The following is a 17,475-nucleotide window of genomic DNA, read 5'->3' on the forward strand; positions in this document are numbered from 1 at the left end:
CGTGGTTCCAAGTTCTGCTGCAGATCACTCGAAAGGCGTTCACCGCCCTGGACTGCGGGCCTCACTGCCGAAGAGTGGCGGTCAATGGCTGCAGCCAATCACAGGCCCGGGATGGGGCCGGTGCTGCACTATACAACGGTCTAGATCCAGGCAACATCCTAGATTGCAGTTATATTGCGATAGATTGAGGGGGATAGGGGATAGGGCGATATGGTCGGAAAGAGGCAGATTATTGTTGACTCCATCATCTTCAGCGTGAGGATCGGAATGCAGGGTCAGCACGGTAAGCACTGCTGCAAGGCACTGCTGAGTTGGAGAGAGGAATGCGGGGCATCAGAAGCTAGAGTTCACCTTTTGCGCTTCGTGACAAATCTGAGAAGTCTAAACCTGCAAAGTGCTGACGATCGAGGAACTAGACTGCATCACTAGCCGCCCAGGGCAGTCGACCCTCCACTCGTTCTGCAGCGTGGCCGTCGGTCCCTACGCTACTGTTTCTGTTGCCGCCAGAGCAGGCTAGAAACTCGAGAGTCGAGACTAACAATAAATAGACGGTGAGGGGCGATGTCGGCTGCAAGAACGAAGTGTGAGCTATAAATCTCAACGCCTGCTTTCTCTCTTTCTCTCGGCCCTGTCCGCTGACCTCGTCCACACCACGGACACTTATCCGCTCCCTCTTCTCTCTCTTAAAGCCAAGATGTATTCCCTCCAGTACGTATTGTCCAACTGCAGCCTGCTATTATGTTATTGCCGCACGGACTGACCAGGCCAGACTTCCCCTCCCAGAGCCCTAATCTTATCGCCTTGACGTCCTGGTGGCGCTCTGCCTGACCTTCTCGACCATTCACGCCCTTTCCTATCCCGTATATCCCGCCAGACCCTTGCTGATCGTTCCGACCCTCCACTCGCGATCGTTGGGGCATGTGAGGCCATCCCGTCCCTCGTTGGAATTCGACTTCAGGCTCTCATGACGCAGCCTATCAACCATGGTCTCCATCACATGCCATCGTCATCTTTCTCCCGGCCCAGGTGGCTATGACCACTATGTTGACCATAATAATGGTACCCCTCCGCTTCATTTAGCTGTATCGACCCTTGCAGCTACTACGACTAGTTCTACTCCACCCGTCTCCAATCCGGACCAACACCCGTATCCCACGCCCACATCCCTGGCAGTGGCAGTGCCAGTGCCGTCTCTCGACATCCCCTCGGATACTAGTACCGCCTCGGGCGCTGTATCTGATAAACCTCACCCTTGCCACTCCTTCGACCTTGCTGGTGGCTTTTATATACTTTCTGAAACTGAAACCACAACACCGGGCAGTGAAAATACTTCCAAAGCTGCACACGGCGGCATGGCCGACCCTCCCTCATCCCCTCCACCCTCGTCCTCGTCAGAGAGGCTGCGGACGCCGAAACGGAAAAGAACTGTCTCTCCCACTACCTCATCCACAAAATCTCCCGGCGAGATCCGCTCGACCTCACGCAGCACACGACGCTCTGGAGGAAGTATAAATGGAGGCCATACCCATAGTCGCCAGAGCTCGCTTCATTCCCATCGCCGGACAAATACCGTCGCTTCCCTTACGCCATCCGTTCCAGACTCGCCCATTCGGCGAGAGAACCTCATAGCCCTGCACCGCGAATCTTGCCGGCTTTTCCAGGACAACAGCCTTACCACTGCCACTGTCACTCGCCAGTTGTCTATCTCTTCATCTCCACCAATCTCTCCCCGTACCGCAAGAACATACTCCAACCTGAGCTCTCCTCCCGTCACACCAATCCTCGAAAGCCATCCATCACCCGCCCTCCGGCCCTCCTACTCCAGCACGCACTCAAAAGACATCCCCATCGAGCGCGTCGAAGTCAACCTCACCACCACTGAAACGAAGCCCACCATAATCGAATGGACGTCCCCCTCTACCCGCCGCCGTGAGTATGAGAAGATCGACCGTGCCAGCAGCGGCGTCCGCGGGCTCTGGCGGAAAGTCGCACCCCGGTGGTGCCAGTTCGGTGATAAACGAGTTCCTTTCTTCGAAGAGAGCAAAGACGGCAAGGCGAACTATGAAGGGAGCGTCCGCAGGTTCCGGATGGATCTCCCTGATGAGCCTGCTGAGTGCCGGAGACGTGGGACAGGACTGAAAATCAAGCCGAGGCTCGTTGTACAAATCAAGGGCAAGAGCAGGAACAGGAGCAAGACGAGCTCCAGCTGGTTATGATTGTGCGCTTCTACTTCTATCGTCGTTAGCGTTTGACTGCTTTCCTTGATCCATGGCTGGCATACCTGATCTTATGAGTTTGCGTTTGCATGTGATACCCAGATGCCGATACAGATACCTACCCACCATATACATATACACATAGAACTCTGAATGCATTTCATATCATATTCATATAAATTCGCCTCAACGCCATCCTTTTCCTATCGTTTTGATATCCATATGCAATGCAATGCAGTAGTAACAGTAACAAATGTTCAACAGGGTATCGTAGCAATCCACATCGCCCCAACACATATCGAATGTATGCAGCTGGCCAGCCTACATAAGATCAAAATCATCCAGATTCTCGCGGTACCGCATGATATTCCGCTTAATCTTGCTCGAGTCCACCCACGTCACGAAATCCTCCATATTCCGCGTAACCAGGAACGCCGGGTCCGTGACAACCTCCGACCCAACGCGCACATGGCCCTGCTCGATGAACGTAACCGCCTATTCACATCGTCAGCACACTCCTCTCCATGCAACAAGGAGAGGCGCATCATACCGTCTTAATATTCTCCACCATCCCCGCCCTCGCCATAACAACCGCCAAGCGCCGTCGACAAAACGCACTAACCGTAACCTCGCGCTCGATCTTACTCAATCCAGCTCCCTGCTCACGGCTCTGCTTGAGAATCCCCATGCGCCACAATTTATCCAGGACCTCGGACTCGGTCTTCTGGCGGACAGGGTCGGAGTCTGGATCCAAAGCGGACAGTTTATGCGCGAGCTGACGCAGAGATCCTACGATCGCAGAGTACTTTTTGTAGTCGAGGGGGTTTTGCAGGTAGTAGCGCTGGCTGATTTGGGATTCGCGGTGGGCGTGGTCGGATTTGTAGGTTGTTAGGTTTACTTTGCGGAGGAGTCTGGGTTCGTTGGTTTGTTAGTTGGTTGTTGGGCGGGTGGGTTTGTTTGGGGGGAGTGAGAGAAAGAACGGACTTCTGCTCGTGGTGCTTGAGTTTGCGGACCATTTTAGCGGTTGTAATGTACGGATTTGATGTGGTTTGCTTGGGTTATGCGGAGTTGTTCTTGCTGGTGGTTTGGATAAATTTTCGGGATAGTAGCGGGGCGGTGAGGGTTCTGCTGGTGCAAACGGGGCAAACAGTTCTTTACATTCGAGGGTTTGCGGAGAACGGAACCGTACAAATGCAGAAGAAAAGGATTGAACAGGTCATGAAGTGTATGCTCTATCTAATGTACATCATAACTCGTCTTTGACAGGAACAGGCGGCCGCTCGCTGTCCTTCGATAGATCGACGCCGTTCTTCTTGCGCCATTTCTCCCACAGTGCATGGAAGTCCTTCTCCATGCCACTCTCCATCTGGTCGGGGAGAATGATGGTGTACTCGACATACAGGTTGCCGGGACTCTCATCCTCATGATCGTGGAGGTGGCCGTCCGACCAGAATGGCATCCCTTCGCCGGCGACCGTCTCAACGGACAGCGGCTGCACGATCTCGCCGCGTGTCCGGCTAAGCTGGACGACATGACCGTCAAGGTGTGTGATGTTGCGCGTCCAGTCGCCCATCCATGCCTCTCGCAGTGACAGTGTCTCTTTCCAGAATAGATCGCGACCTCGTCGGCGGAAGAATGTGCCGTCTGTTCGGTGCTCCTCTGACGTGCCCAGCTCCGGCTCCTTCTCCTCGAGAATCAACACCAGGTCACCGGCAATGTAGTCAGGGCTTTCATCTCCCTCGTTCTCATACACAAGGCGCGTGCCCTTGTCCATACCCGGCTCAATTGTAACAGATGTCTCGACATCCTTCCTAACAACCCGGTGTCCGTGACAAACATGGCAAGGCTTTTTAATGGTCTTGCCCTGTCCACGACACTTGTCACACTGCATCTGCACCTGCTGGAACATCCCCGGCGCAAGCATGTGTTTCTGGATAACCACACCCCGTCCCGCGCACTTATCGCACGTTTCGACCTCGCGATCCGCAGACCCTGTTCCCTGACACGTCTCGCAAATCTGCTGGCGCTCGATGTTAAGCTCAAAAGATCGACCGGTGTAGAAGTCGCGCAGAGGAAGTCCAATCCGGAACTCCATATCCGGTCCGCGTCGGTGGCCCGGCGCATGTCCAAAGTGTCCGCCGCCGCCGAAGAACCTGGAGAAGAGATCGAAGGGATCGTGCGAGTGGCCGCCCGCTTGTCCGCCCTGTCGGTGCTGCTCGACTCCTTCGCGTCCGTACTGATCGTAAATCTTGCGTGTAGCTGGTGTGGACAGGACTTCGTACGCTTCGGCTATCTCGACGAATTTCTCGCGCGCGGAATCATCTCCACTGCATTCTGTTAGTATACAAACCTATCCGCCTAACGCCTAAGATGGAAGTGTTATGACTTACGGATTCTTGTCCGGGTGAAACTTCTTGCTCAGTGTGCGGTATGCGCGCTTGATATCTTTCTCCGAAGCGCCCTTGTCCAACCCCAAGATCTTATAGTAGTCCTCCGCCGCAAGCACCAATTGCAGAAGCAACAGCGCAAAAGCAAACGAAAGGAGAAGACCTCGCATGAAACGCATTGTGGTTAGATGTTCTCAGCGCATTTGCAGCTGGAGTCGTAGAAGTTGTGTGTGAAGGTGAGTGTTGTACAGTTGTCCAGTGAAGCCGTATCGGAATGAAGCTATCGGACCTCGACTCCCGCGGACTTAATCGGGCGATAATAGTTCTATTCGTGCAGCTTGTTGTTGGTGGGAAGGGAGATCAACCGTAGAGTAAGGTATGCAAGATCAATTTACAACCTCAAGATCAGTCAAGATCTCAAGTAAAGCCAAGTGTGAAGGGCGAAATGAAGGACTCGGAGATAATGGTGTACTTCCGCGAATGGGATTCGTTGGCTGGGCTTTCGATGAGGTGGCCGGACCGGGGATGGTTGATCCTTTCCGATGATCACGTGTATACTTCTACTGTAGGACATCTCCGAGTGAAACTTTTGACTGTCAACAAAGCAGTGGATTCAAATTGAATAGGAAAGTAGTGACATAATTCATAAAGCTTGTGAAACGAAGAAAAGCTGAGTGGACAGGTCATAACGCGTCAGAGTTGGCATATACATCGTTATACTGGAACATCAAATATGGTATTTCTCCAGGTCCTGTGCAACCCTGGAGTTTCCTCGCCCTCTTCGATGGAGTCATGCGCTTGCAAAGCCTCCTCATGCCATACCTTGACAAGGCTTCCAGGAGCATAGACGTTCTTGAAAACTCCTTGACCAGGTGCGTCAATACCAACACGTGCATCAATATCAGGATTAGGCGCCGGTGTCAAGCGGGCCAGGACCGCGCGGACGAAGGTATACAGATCGCGGGGGCTGGCAATACGCGCGGCTCGAAGACGCTCTCGAGCAAATACCAGTTCCCTGTTGAGTGCATGAGCCGCCTGGACGATTGACTCTGCAATCTGCTTTTCTAGCACCCGACGGATCATGTGCTTGAGGAAGGGCTTTGTGAGCCAGACCAAGAATCTCCATCGGCCGCTGTGCACCTTATAGTCGAGCTTGTGGATGCGGACACGTACTCCGCGCAAGGTGAAGATTTGCTCAAGGCGGTCCCGACCGACTTCCACGTCCAAGGAGATATCGATACCTCGTTTGTCAAGGAAGAAGCTGGCAATGCCTTGATCTTTGAGATAAAAAAAGAGTGCTTTATGGGTGCGAAGCCAGAAGCCGAATTCTTGAGCACTCACGTTGATTCCGCTAACTGACACAGTAAACATTGTCTTCAGGTTTGCCGTAGTCCTCTTCGAATGGCGCTTGACGACGTCAATGTCGTTGCGTGTAGTGACATGCATTCGATAAGGCAGGAATGAAGAGTAGTTCACCGTATGACCAGGCTCTAGGATCAGATTCTCAATCAAAAGGTCCACCTCCGGTGCGGAAATTTCCAGGCGAGGGATAGGGATGTACTGGATGTTACGAATAACAAGAGGCAAGAAGATCTCGAGCATATCGGCCGGTAGATTTCCGCGCCGGTTGTGGTAGCCGTCCGAGACATCCCTGTAGAGTTTGCGGGAGGCGGTGGTCAATTTGGAGACTGTGTCATCCTGAGAGATAGATTGCAGAGCTCGCTTTGCCTGGGCAAGGAGTTCATCCACATCCTTCCGCAGGCTAGACTCTGAACCGACTTGCTTTGATTTCTCCTTGAGCTCCTCAATTTTCTCCGGTGCCGAGTCGAAGGAATCAGGGTCGGTCATCAATTCCTGCAGAGCCGACCCTATCTCTGACACCAGATCTTCGAATTCAGGATCTCCACTGGCGTGCTGGAGCACGTCGTGAAGACACCGCTCCAAATCCTGCCATTCTTTGCGGTCGCCGATGGTTTGGAGTAAGGCCCAAAACTTACGTATGGCTTCCTTGAGGTCCTCATTGATCTCAGTCTCATCCTCCACAGTCGAAACGGCGTCAGTGGCGGCATGAACGTAAACTGAGGCATACTTTTGCAATAAGCGTGCAAGAATCGCAACCGAGTCAGTATAGTCTCTGCGGTCACGAAGCTTGAGCACTGTCTGCTTCAGCCTGTACAACAAGGTCTCCTGCTCCTTTCCGGTAAGGTGTTCTTCGGCAGACTCTTTCGCCTCTTTGCCGGTTTGGACAATTCCATTTTTGGCAACTTCTGCAACGTGGCCTAGTTCTTCCCGCAGCTCCTCATTCGATACTTCATGATCCTCATCCGCACCAGCGCCAGATAAAGCCTTTTGATCTGCTGGCTTCGGCTTGAGCTTCTTCCCGGCTTTTCGCGACGCTCTAGAAAGAGAGAACGCTGTATCAGAAAATATCTCACGACCAACAGTGGTCAAGTCCTCAACGAATAGGCGAAAGTCGGCGTTGGTTAGCAAAAGGTTTCCGACGGTTCGAAGGCTATCATACGCTAGCACAACATTAGCATCTAAGAAAGGAAGAATGGTTTAAGGTCATACCCGCTTTGGTATCTGCTTTGGCCTTGTTATGGGCCGCGCGTTGAGTAAGCTCCCCGGCATGGATAGTGGCCCTGCTGTGGGAGAGATGCCAAACGAATTCCTGCAACTGATCCTCACCATTCTTGGTCTGCAAGAACTCAATAAACAACTGGATCCACAGGCGGCAATCGCGGACCAGCTGACGGCCTACGGAGCCTATATCGGGATTTCGAGGGTTGAAGATGTCGAACGCTAGCAAAGTGCGGAGATTGGCGATTGCTTGCTCGGTCGATGGCATATAACCCTCGGCAAAAGCGCGGAGCATCTGATAGGTATGGATCTTCTGATGCAGCCGACGCTGACGGCTCGTTTCGTCGTCATAGCGAGGGAGGAGGGGTTCCGTTTCTGCCCGGGACATGGTGGGCGCGAGGATCGAGTTGGTGTACGACTTGGGATGCAAGCTCACCGAGGTGCTTTGTTGGGATGAAGATCGCTCACGACGTGGGTGATGGGATGATGCACGGACCCAGCCGGATGATGGGGGGATGCAATGGGGAAGATTGCATGACAGACGTGGGCAACCTTGGTTCTTGGAGCTGGGGTCTGGAGATGCTGCCTCCTTGCTTAGAGCTCGGGCGCCGGCCAGCTCACTCTTGCGTCACTGCCGCCGCTTTATCGTCAGGTGATTTCTCTCCACCAATGATCGATCTAGAATCGGCATCACCAAGATAATGGAGTTACACATTTCAAGAAGGAATTATAGACTCCTCGGGTTATCCATTCCTGGACAACTCCGCTGTCTCATGTTGTCATCAGGAGCAATTCGTGATCGGCATTGTCAAGCTTTGTAGTCTGCAGCATCCGGACTAGTGTATAGCTTGGATGGTTACTCCGCACGACATATGTATGTACGTGGATGGAATCAGAAGTGCATGATTGCTTTCGAAGGAGTCCAATGCACCCAGGGACTGGGGTGAAAGGGCCTTTTAGGGCTTCTGACACTTATGCAATTGCATAAGTGGTACGGATTGCACAGCATCTTGACCCACACTCAGGAGCTGAGATCTTCGAGGTCTAGAGGCTCAAGGACCACCATGATGATCGTCCCCATCGGGCACCAAGTCAAGTGCTTCCGGCGGTTCCTAGAGTGTAACATGGCGGCATTTGAGACTGTGGACCGGGTCGCGATGGTTAATCTTCGGAGAAAAAGTACAAAGGCTTACTTTTACTGCAAGAGGATTGTATGCAAAGCACGGAGTCTGGCCGAGTGTGCTCCATACTGCGCTTACAATTTTTATCTCTGACGAGCTGAAGAAAGACCAGAGTAGACACCGTGCAGAAGGCGACTCCATTGACCCCTAAATTATTACTGCGTGTAGAGCGGCTAGGGCTACAGTCTCGGAGATGTCGCAGAGCTCGTATCCCGAGTCTGATGGCTCACCCTGGGCTGGCCGCCTGACATTATTAATGTTCAACCCGGTATATATTCGTGAGCGCCAATAATGGATCCGAGATTGACAATCTCATTTGACGGCGCTGTTTCAACTTCAAAAGGTGCGGAGAATCCATTCAAATCAGCAGCGCAACGATTCCGATATTCTCGGCCGGGTCCGATCGAGTCGGCTTCTCAATTGCCGTCTTGTCGGAGCTGCTGCTGTGAGAGTATGCTGTCGTTTACTCTGGCCTGACGTCTGAGCTCGGGTAGGACGAGATGCTGAGAAGTGCCTGGGACTCTCCAGAATGCGGCATTTTCCTCCCGTGCATATGTATGTACTTTGATGTCAAGGCGTACTTTGTCTCCCGCAGCAAGGGACATGGTTCAAAGCACAAGCTTCCAACACGAATTGAAGCCGGGTGCATAGTAATCGGGCCGCGTGTGGCTGCGGGGAAGGGCGATGAAGAATTCGTTGAGCCACGAAAACTAAACGAGTGGTCAAGAGCCGGATGCCCCAGTCTCGTCCAGAATCCTTCCTCAAGGCGTTAGGCTCGGGAGTTGAGCTGCGCAGTCGCAGTGAGGTGGATCGGGGCTCATGTGGCAGTTTAGGCTAAGAGGCTAAGACGGCCAGCTGGGCCCTTTCGGGGACTTGAAACTACTCGGTAGACCTAGTCCTGTTCCTTCTCTAGCGTGGGATTGGGGTTGGAGGCTGCTCCACAGCAAAAAACATCGGGAGCTTTGCTCGGGAGTCCACATCATGACTGTCGAAGCATGGCTGTTGGGATATGATTATGCAGAGGGAGCGGTTGGAGACGCGGCGGCATAATATGAGGTATTATTGTTGGGAAAACGAGGCTTGAAACTTAGTCAGACTAGTCGTGAAGTATGAGAGACAAACAGACAGGTCAAGGTCGCGTGTGCTTCAAGCGGTCTGCCCCCTACATTGTAGCTCCCGGACTGCAAAGAAATACCTCACCAAAATTCTCTGCTTCCTCCAATAATCCTCACCACAATCAGACATAGTCTCCGTCTCTTTGTTCATTTTGCTTTCTCCGCATTTATTTCAGGCAAAACTAGCTGCCTAAGGACAGTCGGAAACGTCCCGTTTACTCCACGTCGCCCCCGAGGACGCGCTCATTTGCTGAAAAGCTTCGTTTCCCATCGATTCCCACCCTTCCCACCACTGTTCCAGCCAGAAATCAAAACGGTTCGCTGCCATGCAACCATCGTGCCCCCCAAAATATCCACCGTTGCGATCCCGACCTCCCTGAGTGGTCTTCTACTCCCCGACTCTTCCCGATTCCTGGCCCCAGACTCATCGTTTGGTCACAGCTCCAGCCCTGGTTCGGAGTTCATAGTCCTCGCGACCACCTCCTTGAAGCTCGCAGGGTCATCATCGTGACTTTGCAATCTCGGAATGCGGTGGATTCCTTCCCAGGGGGGTTCAATGCTAGTGTCTCGCGGATTACTACATAAAACAAGACCATCGCCGTCAGCTCAATTGACTCTCTCCGTCTCTTCATCTTCTTCAATTGCTTTTGGTCCTCGCTGCCATAGTGTTGCTGCTGTGACTCACAAACTCAAAATGGCTCGATTTCCCTCACAACAAAACCGTCCGGTCCATGCGACCCCCCATGTCAACCACAATGGGCCAATGTACGTTGCTGTCTGTATAGTTTGCTGCTCAAGAGCCGGGTGCTGACGGATATCTACTCCTAGTGAACAAAACTATGACACCGCCAACCCTGCCTACATCCGCAAGTACCTCCGCACATACGGCCTGACTCCTCCTCGCGCAGAAAGCTACGAGACCCAGAAGACTCGGTGTATGTATAACATATTGGAGTAATGCTCAATTCGGGTGCTAACGGAATCAGGTCTCGCCCAGTTGGCGTTGAAGCAGACTCCCATCGACAAATTCCTCTACCTCAGCACCCTCCGTAAGAACAATGTACACCTGTTTTACCGTCTGGTCACAGACCACCTGCGAGTAAGTTTTTCGGGATTGCATCAAGCTGCTTGCAGATCACAGAGCTAACCGTCGAATAGGAAATGACTCCCCTCATCTACACCCCAGTCGTTGGCGAGGCCTGCCAGCGGTGGTCCGAGATCTACCAACAACCGGAAGGTTAGTTCCGTAATACAGCGAATAGCACGAGCTTCCGAGCACTAACGTTTGAACTAGGTATGTACCTCAGCTGGGAAGACCGGGGTAACTTGGCTTCTGTCATTGCCAACTGGCCCCAGCCCAACGTGGAGATCACATGCATTACCGATGGTTCCCGAATTCTCGGTTTGGGTGACCTTGGCATCAACGGAATGGGTATTCCCATTGGCAAGCTTGCTCTCTACACTGCATGTGCTGGTATCCGACCTGAAGCCACCCTGCCCTTGACTCTCGATCTCGGAACAAGCAACAAGACTCTCCGGGAAGACCCGCTGTACTTGGGTAGCCGCCGCGACAAGGTTACTCCCGACGAGGAGCGTGAGTTCTTGGACGAGCTTATGGCTGCTCTGACCGAGCGCTGGCCCGGGTAAGCATGATCAACCCAATTCCTTCCGAGGGTACTGAGACTAACGGGAATTCCTCTTGCAGTATTGTGATTCAATTCGAAGATTTCAAAAACCCCTTCCCTGCTCTTGAGCGCTACCAGGATGTCTACACTTGCTTCAACGACGACATTCAGGGCACTGGTGCCGTCATCCTTGGTGGTGTCATCAACGCCGTGAAGCGCTCCGGGGTTCCCTGCAAGGACCAGCGTGCTGTTTTCTTTGGTGCGGGAAGTGCCGGAGTTGGTGTTGCTAAGCAGATTGTGGCTTTCTTCATGCGCGAGGGTATGACCGAGGATGAAGCTCGGTCATGCTTCTACCTTGTCGACACCAAGGGTCTTGTGACCGCAGACCGAGGTGACAAGCTTGCCGAGCACAAGGTCTACTTCGCCCGGACTGATAACCAGGGTCAGCAGTTCAAGACCCTTGAGGAGGTTGTCGACCATGTCAAGCCCTCCATCCTCATGGGTCTCTCCACCATGGGTGGCGTTTTCACACCCGAGATTCTGCGCAAGATGGCCGAGTGGAACGACAAGCCCATGGTCTTCCCTCTATCAAACCCTTCTCACAAGTCCGAGTGTGACTTCGAGGCTGCCGTCACGCACACCGACGGCCGCGTCCTCTTCGCCTCCGGATCTCCCTTTCCCACCATGTCCTTCACCAACTCCGCTGGCGAAACCAAGATGTACTACCCTGGCCAGGGTAACAACATGTACGTCTTCCCCGGTATCGGACTGGGCACCATCTTGTCCAAGTCCGTCAAGGTTACCGACAGCATGATCTATGCTTCCGGTGAGGCCCTCTCCAAGGCTCTCACTGCGGAGGAGATTGAGCGTGGTCTCCTCTACCCCGACCTGACCCGCATTCGTCAGGTCAGCGTTGTCGTGGCCCGCAACGTCATCCGGGCTGCCCAAGAAGCCAAGGTCGACCGCGAGGCCACTCTTCGCACAATGAACGACGAGGCCCTTGACGCGTGGATCAAGCTTCACATGTACGACGCTCACTCCGAGGTTCACCAACTCGAGCGGGAGGTTGGCTCCATCCTGTCTACCCTGGGTGCTCCGGGTCACAACTTCACCAATGGCTCCTCGGACGAGGCTAAGCTGTAAGAACCGACACCTCACCCACCCTCAACTTCCCTCACCACCTCTATAAAAGTCACGACATAACCAGTGACACCACTCGCATTTCTGTTTCTTGTTTCCGTGTCTAATACTGGCATGTCCAGGTTTGCTCGTCGATTTTGATTTCCAGCGCGCTCCATTTCGTTTCGTTGATACGCTCCTTGGCTTGAGAGGATGCATGTCGATCTTCTCGTATACCCCATCCTTTCACGGATACTGGCTATCTTTTATTGCCATCTTTATTACACTGTTGCATGCCCATTATTTGGGTTGGGCTTAGCTCATAGCGGATTGAATAAAATTGAATGATTCATGGTTATAACTCTTGTTCATCTTGTAGTCAATTATTCAGACTGTCCTACTCCCAACTCTTGGTCAACCTTAAGGACATGTAGAAGTCTTCCCCATACCCCAGTAATGAAGTCGGAAGCAGAGCCTTATGACCTTGGTAGTAGTGACAACTAATGACGCAAGACATGTAGAGCCGCACATGCACCAATTCTTGGCATCAACCGGCGTGGTCAGGGACCCGAGGGGCACAGGGTCCTACCCCTGACCCACGGTTCCCCCTCGTGGCAGGATTTAAGCTTCGGGACTGCAGGGCTTTTTTTTTTTTTTCAAACGGTCAGACGATCGGATCTGAGTCCGGGGGTGGACCGCGTGGTGAGGTGGTTCTGCAGGTCCCAGTCCGTCCGGACGACTGCGATCCGGGTCGGATGGGCGGATGTCATAGTTCCCTCTGCTATTTTCAGCACGGGCCCGGACTTGGACTCTTCCGCGGGCTTTTGGCCTTCTAGGGTTAGGTGACTGGCTTTAATTTGACGTTGTCGCTCTTTGCGAGGAGCATTCGTCATCGATATGGATTGTGTGCTGTAGGTAGGGGATGGTGATGGCATAGAGGAGGAGAGGACTGGTGGTCCCACCCATGTGGAAAGGGAAAACCTCGGCTGCCTTTTATTCACCGTGCCGTCTTTTGGTTGAGCGTTTCTCGATCGTATTTCTTGAGGCCTGGCCCTGTTCGTTTGTTTCGAACTGCATTGTTCATTTTATTATGTCGTCTCTAAGTGATTCGGTCAAGCTCCCATGCGGGTTGGTTTTTCCTAACCGCCTCGTCAAGGTACGTCAAGGCCACAACTTTCATTATGTAGCACTGAACTGACCTCACAGGCCGCAATGGCTGAGATGCTGGCCGGTTTCCAGAATCTTCCTACCCCGTCTCTGATCAATGTCTACGATCAATGGGCAAAGGGCGATTGGGGCGCGGTCCTAACAGGTTCGCCTCTCTAACACCATCTACGGCCCAGACTGGGAAAAAGAAAACAGCTCTGACACAACAGTCTCAAAGGAAACGTCCAAGTTGACGTTAACCACCTCGGGACGCCTTTCGACCCGGCTCTTTCAGGGGAGTACACCGACGCCGAGACCAACAAAGAGCTCTTGGAGAAGTACCGCAAGTACGCCGAGGTCTCGCAAGCGCACGGCACCCCGACTATTGTCCAGCTCTGCCACCCGGGTAGGCAGTCTCCGCGTCCTGCAGGGCGTCGGGGCGTCTTTGCTTCTACAATTGCCCCCAGCCCAATTCCATTGGATATGGGTAGTGGCTTTGTGCAGCGCTGGCTAGGCTGGGCTGCGTTCGCGCCACCGCGGGAAATGACGCAGGCTGATATCGATTCCGTTACGAGGCAGTTTGTTGATGCTGCGAGACTGATGGCTGATGCCGGTTTCTCGGGTGTTGAGTTGCATGGAGCACATGGGTACTTAATTGGTATGCTCTCCTTTCTCTCTTGCTGGCTTTAGTGTATATGTGCTGACGTTCTCAAGACCAGTTCCTAAACCCTAAGGTGCCCCACCTACTTACAGGGCATGCAGGCAAAACAGATTGAGTACTAACGAGGATATAGAGCAACGTCCGCACCGACGCCTACGGTGGCAGCGCCGCGAACCGCGCTAAATTCGTCCTCGATATCCTCCAGCAAACACGTGCCGTTGTACCCTCCAACTTCTGCATCGGCATCAAGTTCAACTCGGCGGATCACACCTCATCCAGCTTCGAAGACACTATGACCCAAATCGGTCTCCTCGTCGACGCGGGAATCGACTTCATTGAGATCAGCGGTGGCAGCTATGAAGATCCCAAGATGTTCAATGCCGGTCAAGAACAGCCGCAACCAGAGAAATCCGCCCGCACTGCCGCCCGTGAAGCCTTCTTCCTGGAGTTCGCCGCTGCCGTCCGTACGCGCTACCCAACCCTTATCCTAATGCTAACAGGCGGGTTCCGCTCTCGTGCCGGTGCAAACTATGCACTCTCCCAGAATGCATGTGACCTGGTTGGTATTGGGCGGCCTGCGGCAGTTGACCCGCATTTCTCAAAGTTGTTGCTGGATGAAAGCATTGAGGAGAGCGGGGCGCAGTTAAAGCTGAACAAAATCCCTTTGCCGTTCTGGGCCAAGATGATTCCGCTTGCTGCTATTGGGGCCGGCGCGGAGAGTGTATGTTTTCTTTGTCTTCCATCCCTTTGCGTGTTTTGAGCGCGGTTGGCTAATGCGGTGCAGACGTATTATACGGGGCAGATTCAGCGGATCGCAAAGGGGCTGAAGACGATTATTCCGGTATAGTTGGGTAGGGCTCGGAGGGGTCGAGATTCGGCGAGTAATGGATTCTTGGGAGAAGCGTGTATATCAAGGACATGGTCGGAATTCATTGTAAGACCCGGAGAGAGCTGACCCAATAGATATCAAAAGAGCAATAATATATCATTCTTCGCCATCTACGTCGTATATTACCCTAGGTAGCGTTGTCGCCTTTGCGCTCGCTCCCTTGAGAAGGTTGATGATAACAGCTGTACGACTTGCCACTATGCGTGGTGGCTTAAGGAAGTTGAGGAAGGAGCGGTGCTTCGACCTACAGTACAACGCTTGGTCCTCAGTAACCAATATTACAACATCGTCGACCTCTGAATCATCTACCAACAATCTACACCAAGCTTCCTCATCGTCCATTATTCTCATCCACGCCTTGTCTGTCTACAGCTCTGTTTGGATCATACCTCAAACCTGTCCTCGTCATCTCATACCATCTAATCTGATCTCATCTATCCCATATAGTCTTACTGGTTGTCAGAACTTCCAGTGTCACACAAGTAGGGCTCACCAAGCGTGGTAGATTGTGAGCTTGGTCGTTTGTCCTGACATATTGTAATAGACAACTATCATTATGGCTTACACTAAGCGCAAGCAACCCACTGATGATGACCTACAAGAGCTCAATCTCCATAAGCTCAAATAGCGACGACTTCATTCGCAAGCCGGAAGCGCAACTCCTGCCCCACCATCTCAACCTCAGCAAACAACCCCATCCAGATTTCATTCAGCCCTGGCACCCATGCCTGGAGTTATCTCACCTCTCGGCACGTTTGATCGTCTTCCTCCCGAGCTTCGTCTTTCTGTCTACGAGCACGCAGTCTCCAATGGCACCGCCTAAGCCCTCATGTCCACAAGCCGTGCCATCAAGGAGGAAATCGAGCCTCGTCTTTACGACACCCTCGACTTGCACTTCTACCCAGGCATCGCTGAACCCTGGTACAAGGTGACTTTTTGCGGCCTTCAAAACGCCAACCGCTACGTCCTGGATGAAGACGACGTCTACAAAACGAAAGGTGGCTTACGCCGCATACTCTTCCACAAGCTCAATAAGACCCGGCTCATCGTTCACGCGCCTGAATTTGACCCAAACCCCAGAACAAGAAACCAGGTCCAATTGCTTTCTCTCATGCTCAAGTTCGAACTCTTCGTCCAGGTTCTCTTGGATTGCCACTCAAGGAAGCTCGACCTCATCAAGCCAAAGTTGAGGCTGGAACTGCGCTCCTACAAGGGTAATACCTGGAAAACAAGCCAAGAAGTTTTGCTTGATGAAGCCATGGCCACGTTCTGCCGGAGCCCCTTCCCTGCGTTCCCCTTCCTTCGTTCCCCAATCACGCCCATTTGGACTACAGATTTCTTTTATATCTTTCTAGCGCGTTTATACAAGAACCCAAAATTTCATATATGTTCTCTCTGACGGCTCATCGCACAAACACACAGACCTTGTATTGGCTCTGCAGGTCTGGTACAATCTATGCTTGGACCACGGAAAAGGGGACATGGTCGACGCGCTGAAGGCGAGGAGGCTGAGGATGAACATGTTGAAGCACTTCTCTCGCCGAGGTAGCGCGACATGGGCAGATCCGTGGTCTGTGGCGGGTGCTTGTTATCCAGAGGTACCGTTGCCGGAGGTCATGAGGAGGTTGTTGAAGCCGCATGAGTTTGAGGATGAATCTCACGATATTTGAACTTGAGACGTGGTTTTGCTATCTTGGATCATGATATCCTGTCATGCATACCATTTAGGCCGATTTGTATCTTGGTTTCCCTCATTTTACGCTTTGCATATAAGTACTATTTACTTTTTCAATTAATCCTTGGGTTTCCTCCGATGAAAAAGGGCATAACCCCACGAAAGCAAACCGAACTACCTAAATCTAGACGTTAACCCAACACTGACTAAGTGCACTTTAGCCTATGCAGTTAAAGCCATAGTAGTGTAGCATCTCTTCTTATATTGATGTTACTGCTAGCGTCAGGACTCGCTAGGCTTTATGATTAGAGCCCCTCTTGGCCGCGTGGGCGTCAAGATTTCTTAGCCCTTCGGCTTGGTCAAGACAATCCTCCTTCCATTGTAGTCAATGTGATAGTCCCTATCACCGCTCGCCTTGAACATCTCCCAGTCCTTAGGAAGACCATCCTGCATGAAGGGCCGGATCTTCGCCTGAGGGTGTAGATATTGATGACTAGGCTTTTCTGGTGTGCATATATTCGGGTCTCACTATGAATGAATGTACTTACTCCACTGACATGATGCGAGTACGCCTTAGCACTATCCAGACTCTAAGGACGAGTCGTCGCACGTACCTCCTTACCGTTTTCCAGGTCCATATAGTTTCCCATATGAATGCCTGCCATGCCGAGGTACTCGGTTCCCATGTCTTCCAACCCAAGGCAGAAGCGCTTGATTTGAAACTTCTAGAGAACGACGAACTAAGGGCACTTGCTGTATAACCTGAGGGGAACACTGGCGTGTCTTGCTCAGAAACATAGCATAGGCTGTTCTAGGATATCAATTGAATTCAACTTGAATTAGCCTGTCGTTCATGGCCAGAACTCTAGCCCGGACCTGTA

General features: G+C 52.5%; 6 protein-coding genes across 6 annotated transcripts; 3 read left to right on the forward strand and 3 right to left on the reverse strand.

Annotated features, from left to right (window-relative positions):
- The first annotated feature begins 566 nt into the window (after positions 1–566).
- On the forward strand, positions 567–2,340 carry BDW74DRAFT_144605 (uncharacterized protein). The gene is made up of 2 exons (XM_073723063.1): positions 567–708; positions 770–2,340. The coding sequence occupies exon 2, from the start codon at positions 984–986 to the stop codon at positions 2,214–2,216; it is 1,233 nt and encodes a 410-aa protein (XP_073588914.1). The 5' UTR covers positions 567–708; positions 770–983; the 3' UTR covers positions 2,217–2,340.
- Positions 2,341–2,360: 20 nt separating this feature from the next.
- BDW74DRAFT_144606 (snoRNA-binding rRNA-processing protein IMP3) lies at positions 2,361–3,291 on the reverse strand. The gene is made up of 3 exons (XM_073723064.1): positions 3,201–3,291; positions 2,767–3,127; positions 2,361–2,711 (listed from the first exon to the last, which is right to left on the reverse strand). The coding sequence occupies exons 1-3, from the start codon at positions 3,230–3,232 to the stop codon at positions 2,538–2,540; spliced, it is 567 nt and encodes a 188-aa protein (XP_073588915.1). The 5' UTR covers positions 3,233–3,291; the 3' UTR covers positions 2,361–2,537.
- BDW74DRAFT_144607 (putative DnaJ domain protein) lies at positions 3,292–5,183 on the reverse strand. The gene is made up of 2 exons (XM_073723065.1): positions 4,607–5,183; positions 3,292–4,543 (listed from the first exon to the last, which is right to left on the reverse strand). Exons 1-2 carry the CDS (start codon positions 4,780–4,782, stop codon positions 3,463–3,465), a joined length of 1,257 nt encoding a protein of 418 aa, XP_073588916.1. The 5' UTR covers positions 4,783–5,183; the 3' UTR covers positions 3,292–3,462.
- An 88-nt stretch (positions 5,184–5,271) lies between these two features.
- BDW74DRAFT_49344 (uncharacterized protein) lies at positions 5,272–7,824 on the reverse strand. The gene is made up of 2 exons (XM_073732952.1): positions 7,175–7,824; positions 5,272–7,125 (listed from the first exon to the last, which is right to left on the reverse strand). Exons 1-2 carry the CDS (start codon positions 7,569–7,571, stop codon positions 5,318–5,320), a joined length of 2,205 nt encoding a protein of 734 aa, XP_073588917.1. The 5' UTR covers positions 7,572–7,824; the 3' UTR covers positions 5,272–5,317.
- Positions 7,825–9,477: 1,653 nt separating this feature from the next.
- Positions 9,478–12,584, forward strand: BDW74DRAFT_144613 (uncharacterized protein). Its single transcript, XM_073723066.1, has 6 exons — positions 9,478–10,244; positions 10,308–10,414; positions 10,466–10,578; positions 10,638–10,716; positions 10,774–11,122; positions 11,185–12,584. The coding sequence occupies exons 1-6, from the start codon at positions 10,006–10,008 to the stop codon at positions 12,245–12,247; spliced, it is 1,950 nt and encodes a 649-aa protein (XP_073588918.1). The 5' UTR covers positions 9,478–10,005; the 3' UTR covers positions 12,248–12,584.
- Positions 12,585–12,930: 346 nt separating this feature from the next.
- BDW74DRAFT_144615 (NADH:flavin oxidoreductase/NADH oxidase family protein) lies at positions 12,931–15,076 on the forward strand. The gene is made up of 6 exons (XM_073723067.1): positions 12,931–13,379; positions 13,430–13,535; positions 13,608–14,027; positions 14,084–14,103; positions 14,164–14,751; positions 14,815–15,076. The coding sequence occupies exons 1-6, from the start codon at positions 13,188–13,190 to the stop codon at positions 14,875–14,877; spliced, it is 1,389 nt and encodes a 462-aa protein (XP_073588919.1). The 5' UTR covers positions 12,931–13,187; the 3' UTR covers positions 14,878–15,076.
- The last annotated feature ends 2,399 nt before the right edge of the window (positions 15,077–17,475 follow it).

This window comes from Aspergillus multicolor (genome assembly GCF_047715735.1).
Source record: "Aspergillus multicolor strain CBS 133.54 unplaced genomic scaffold BDW74scaffold_2, whole genome shotgun sequence".
Classification (NCBI taxonomy): domain Eukaryota; kingdom Fungi; phylum Ascomycota; class Eurotiomycetes; order Eurotiales; family Aspergillaceae; genus Aspergillus; species Aspergillus multicolor.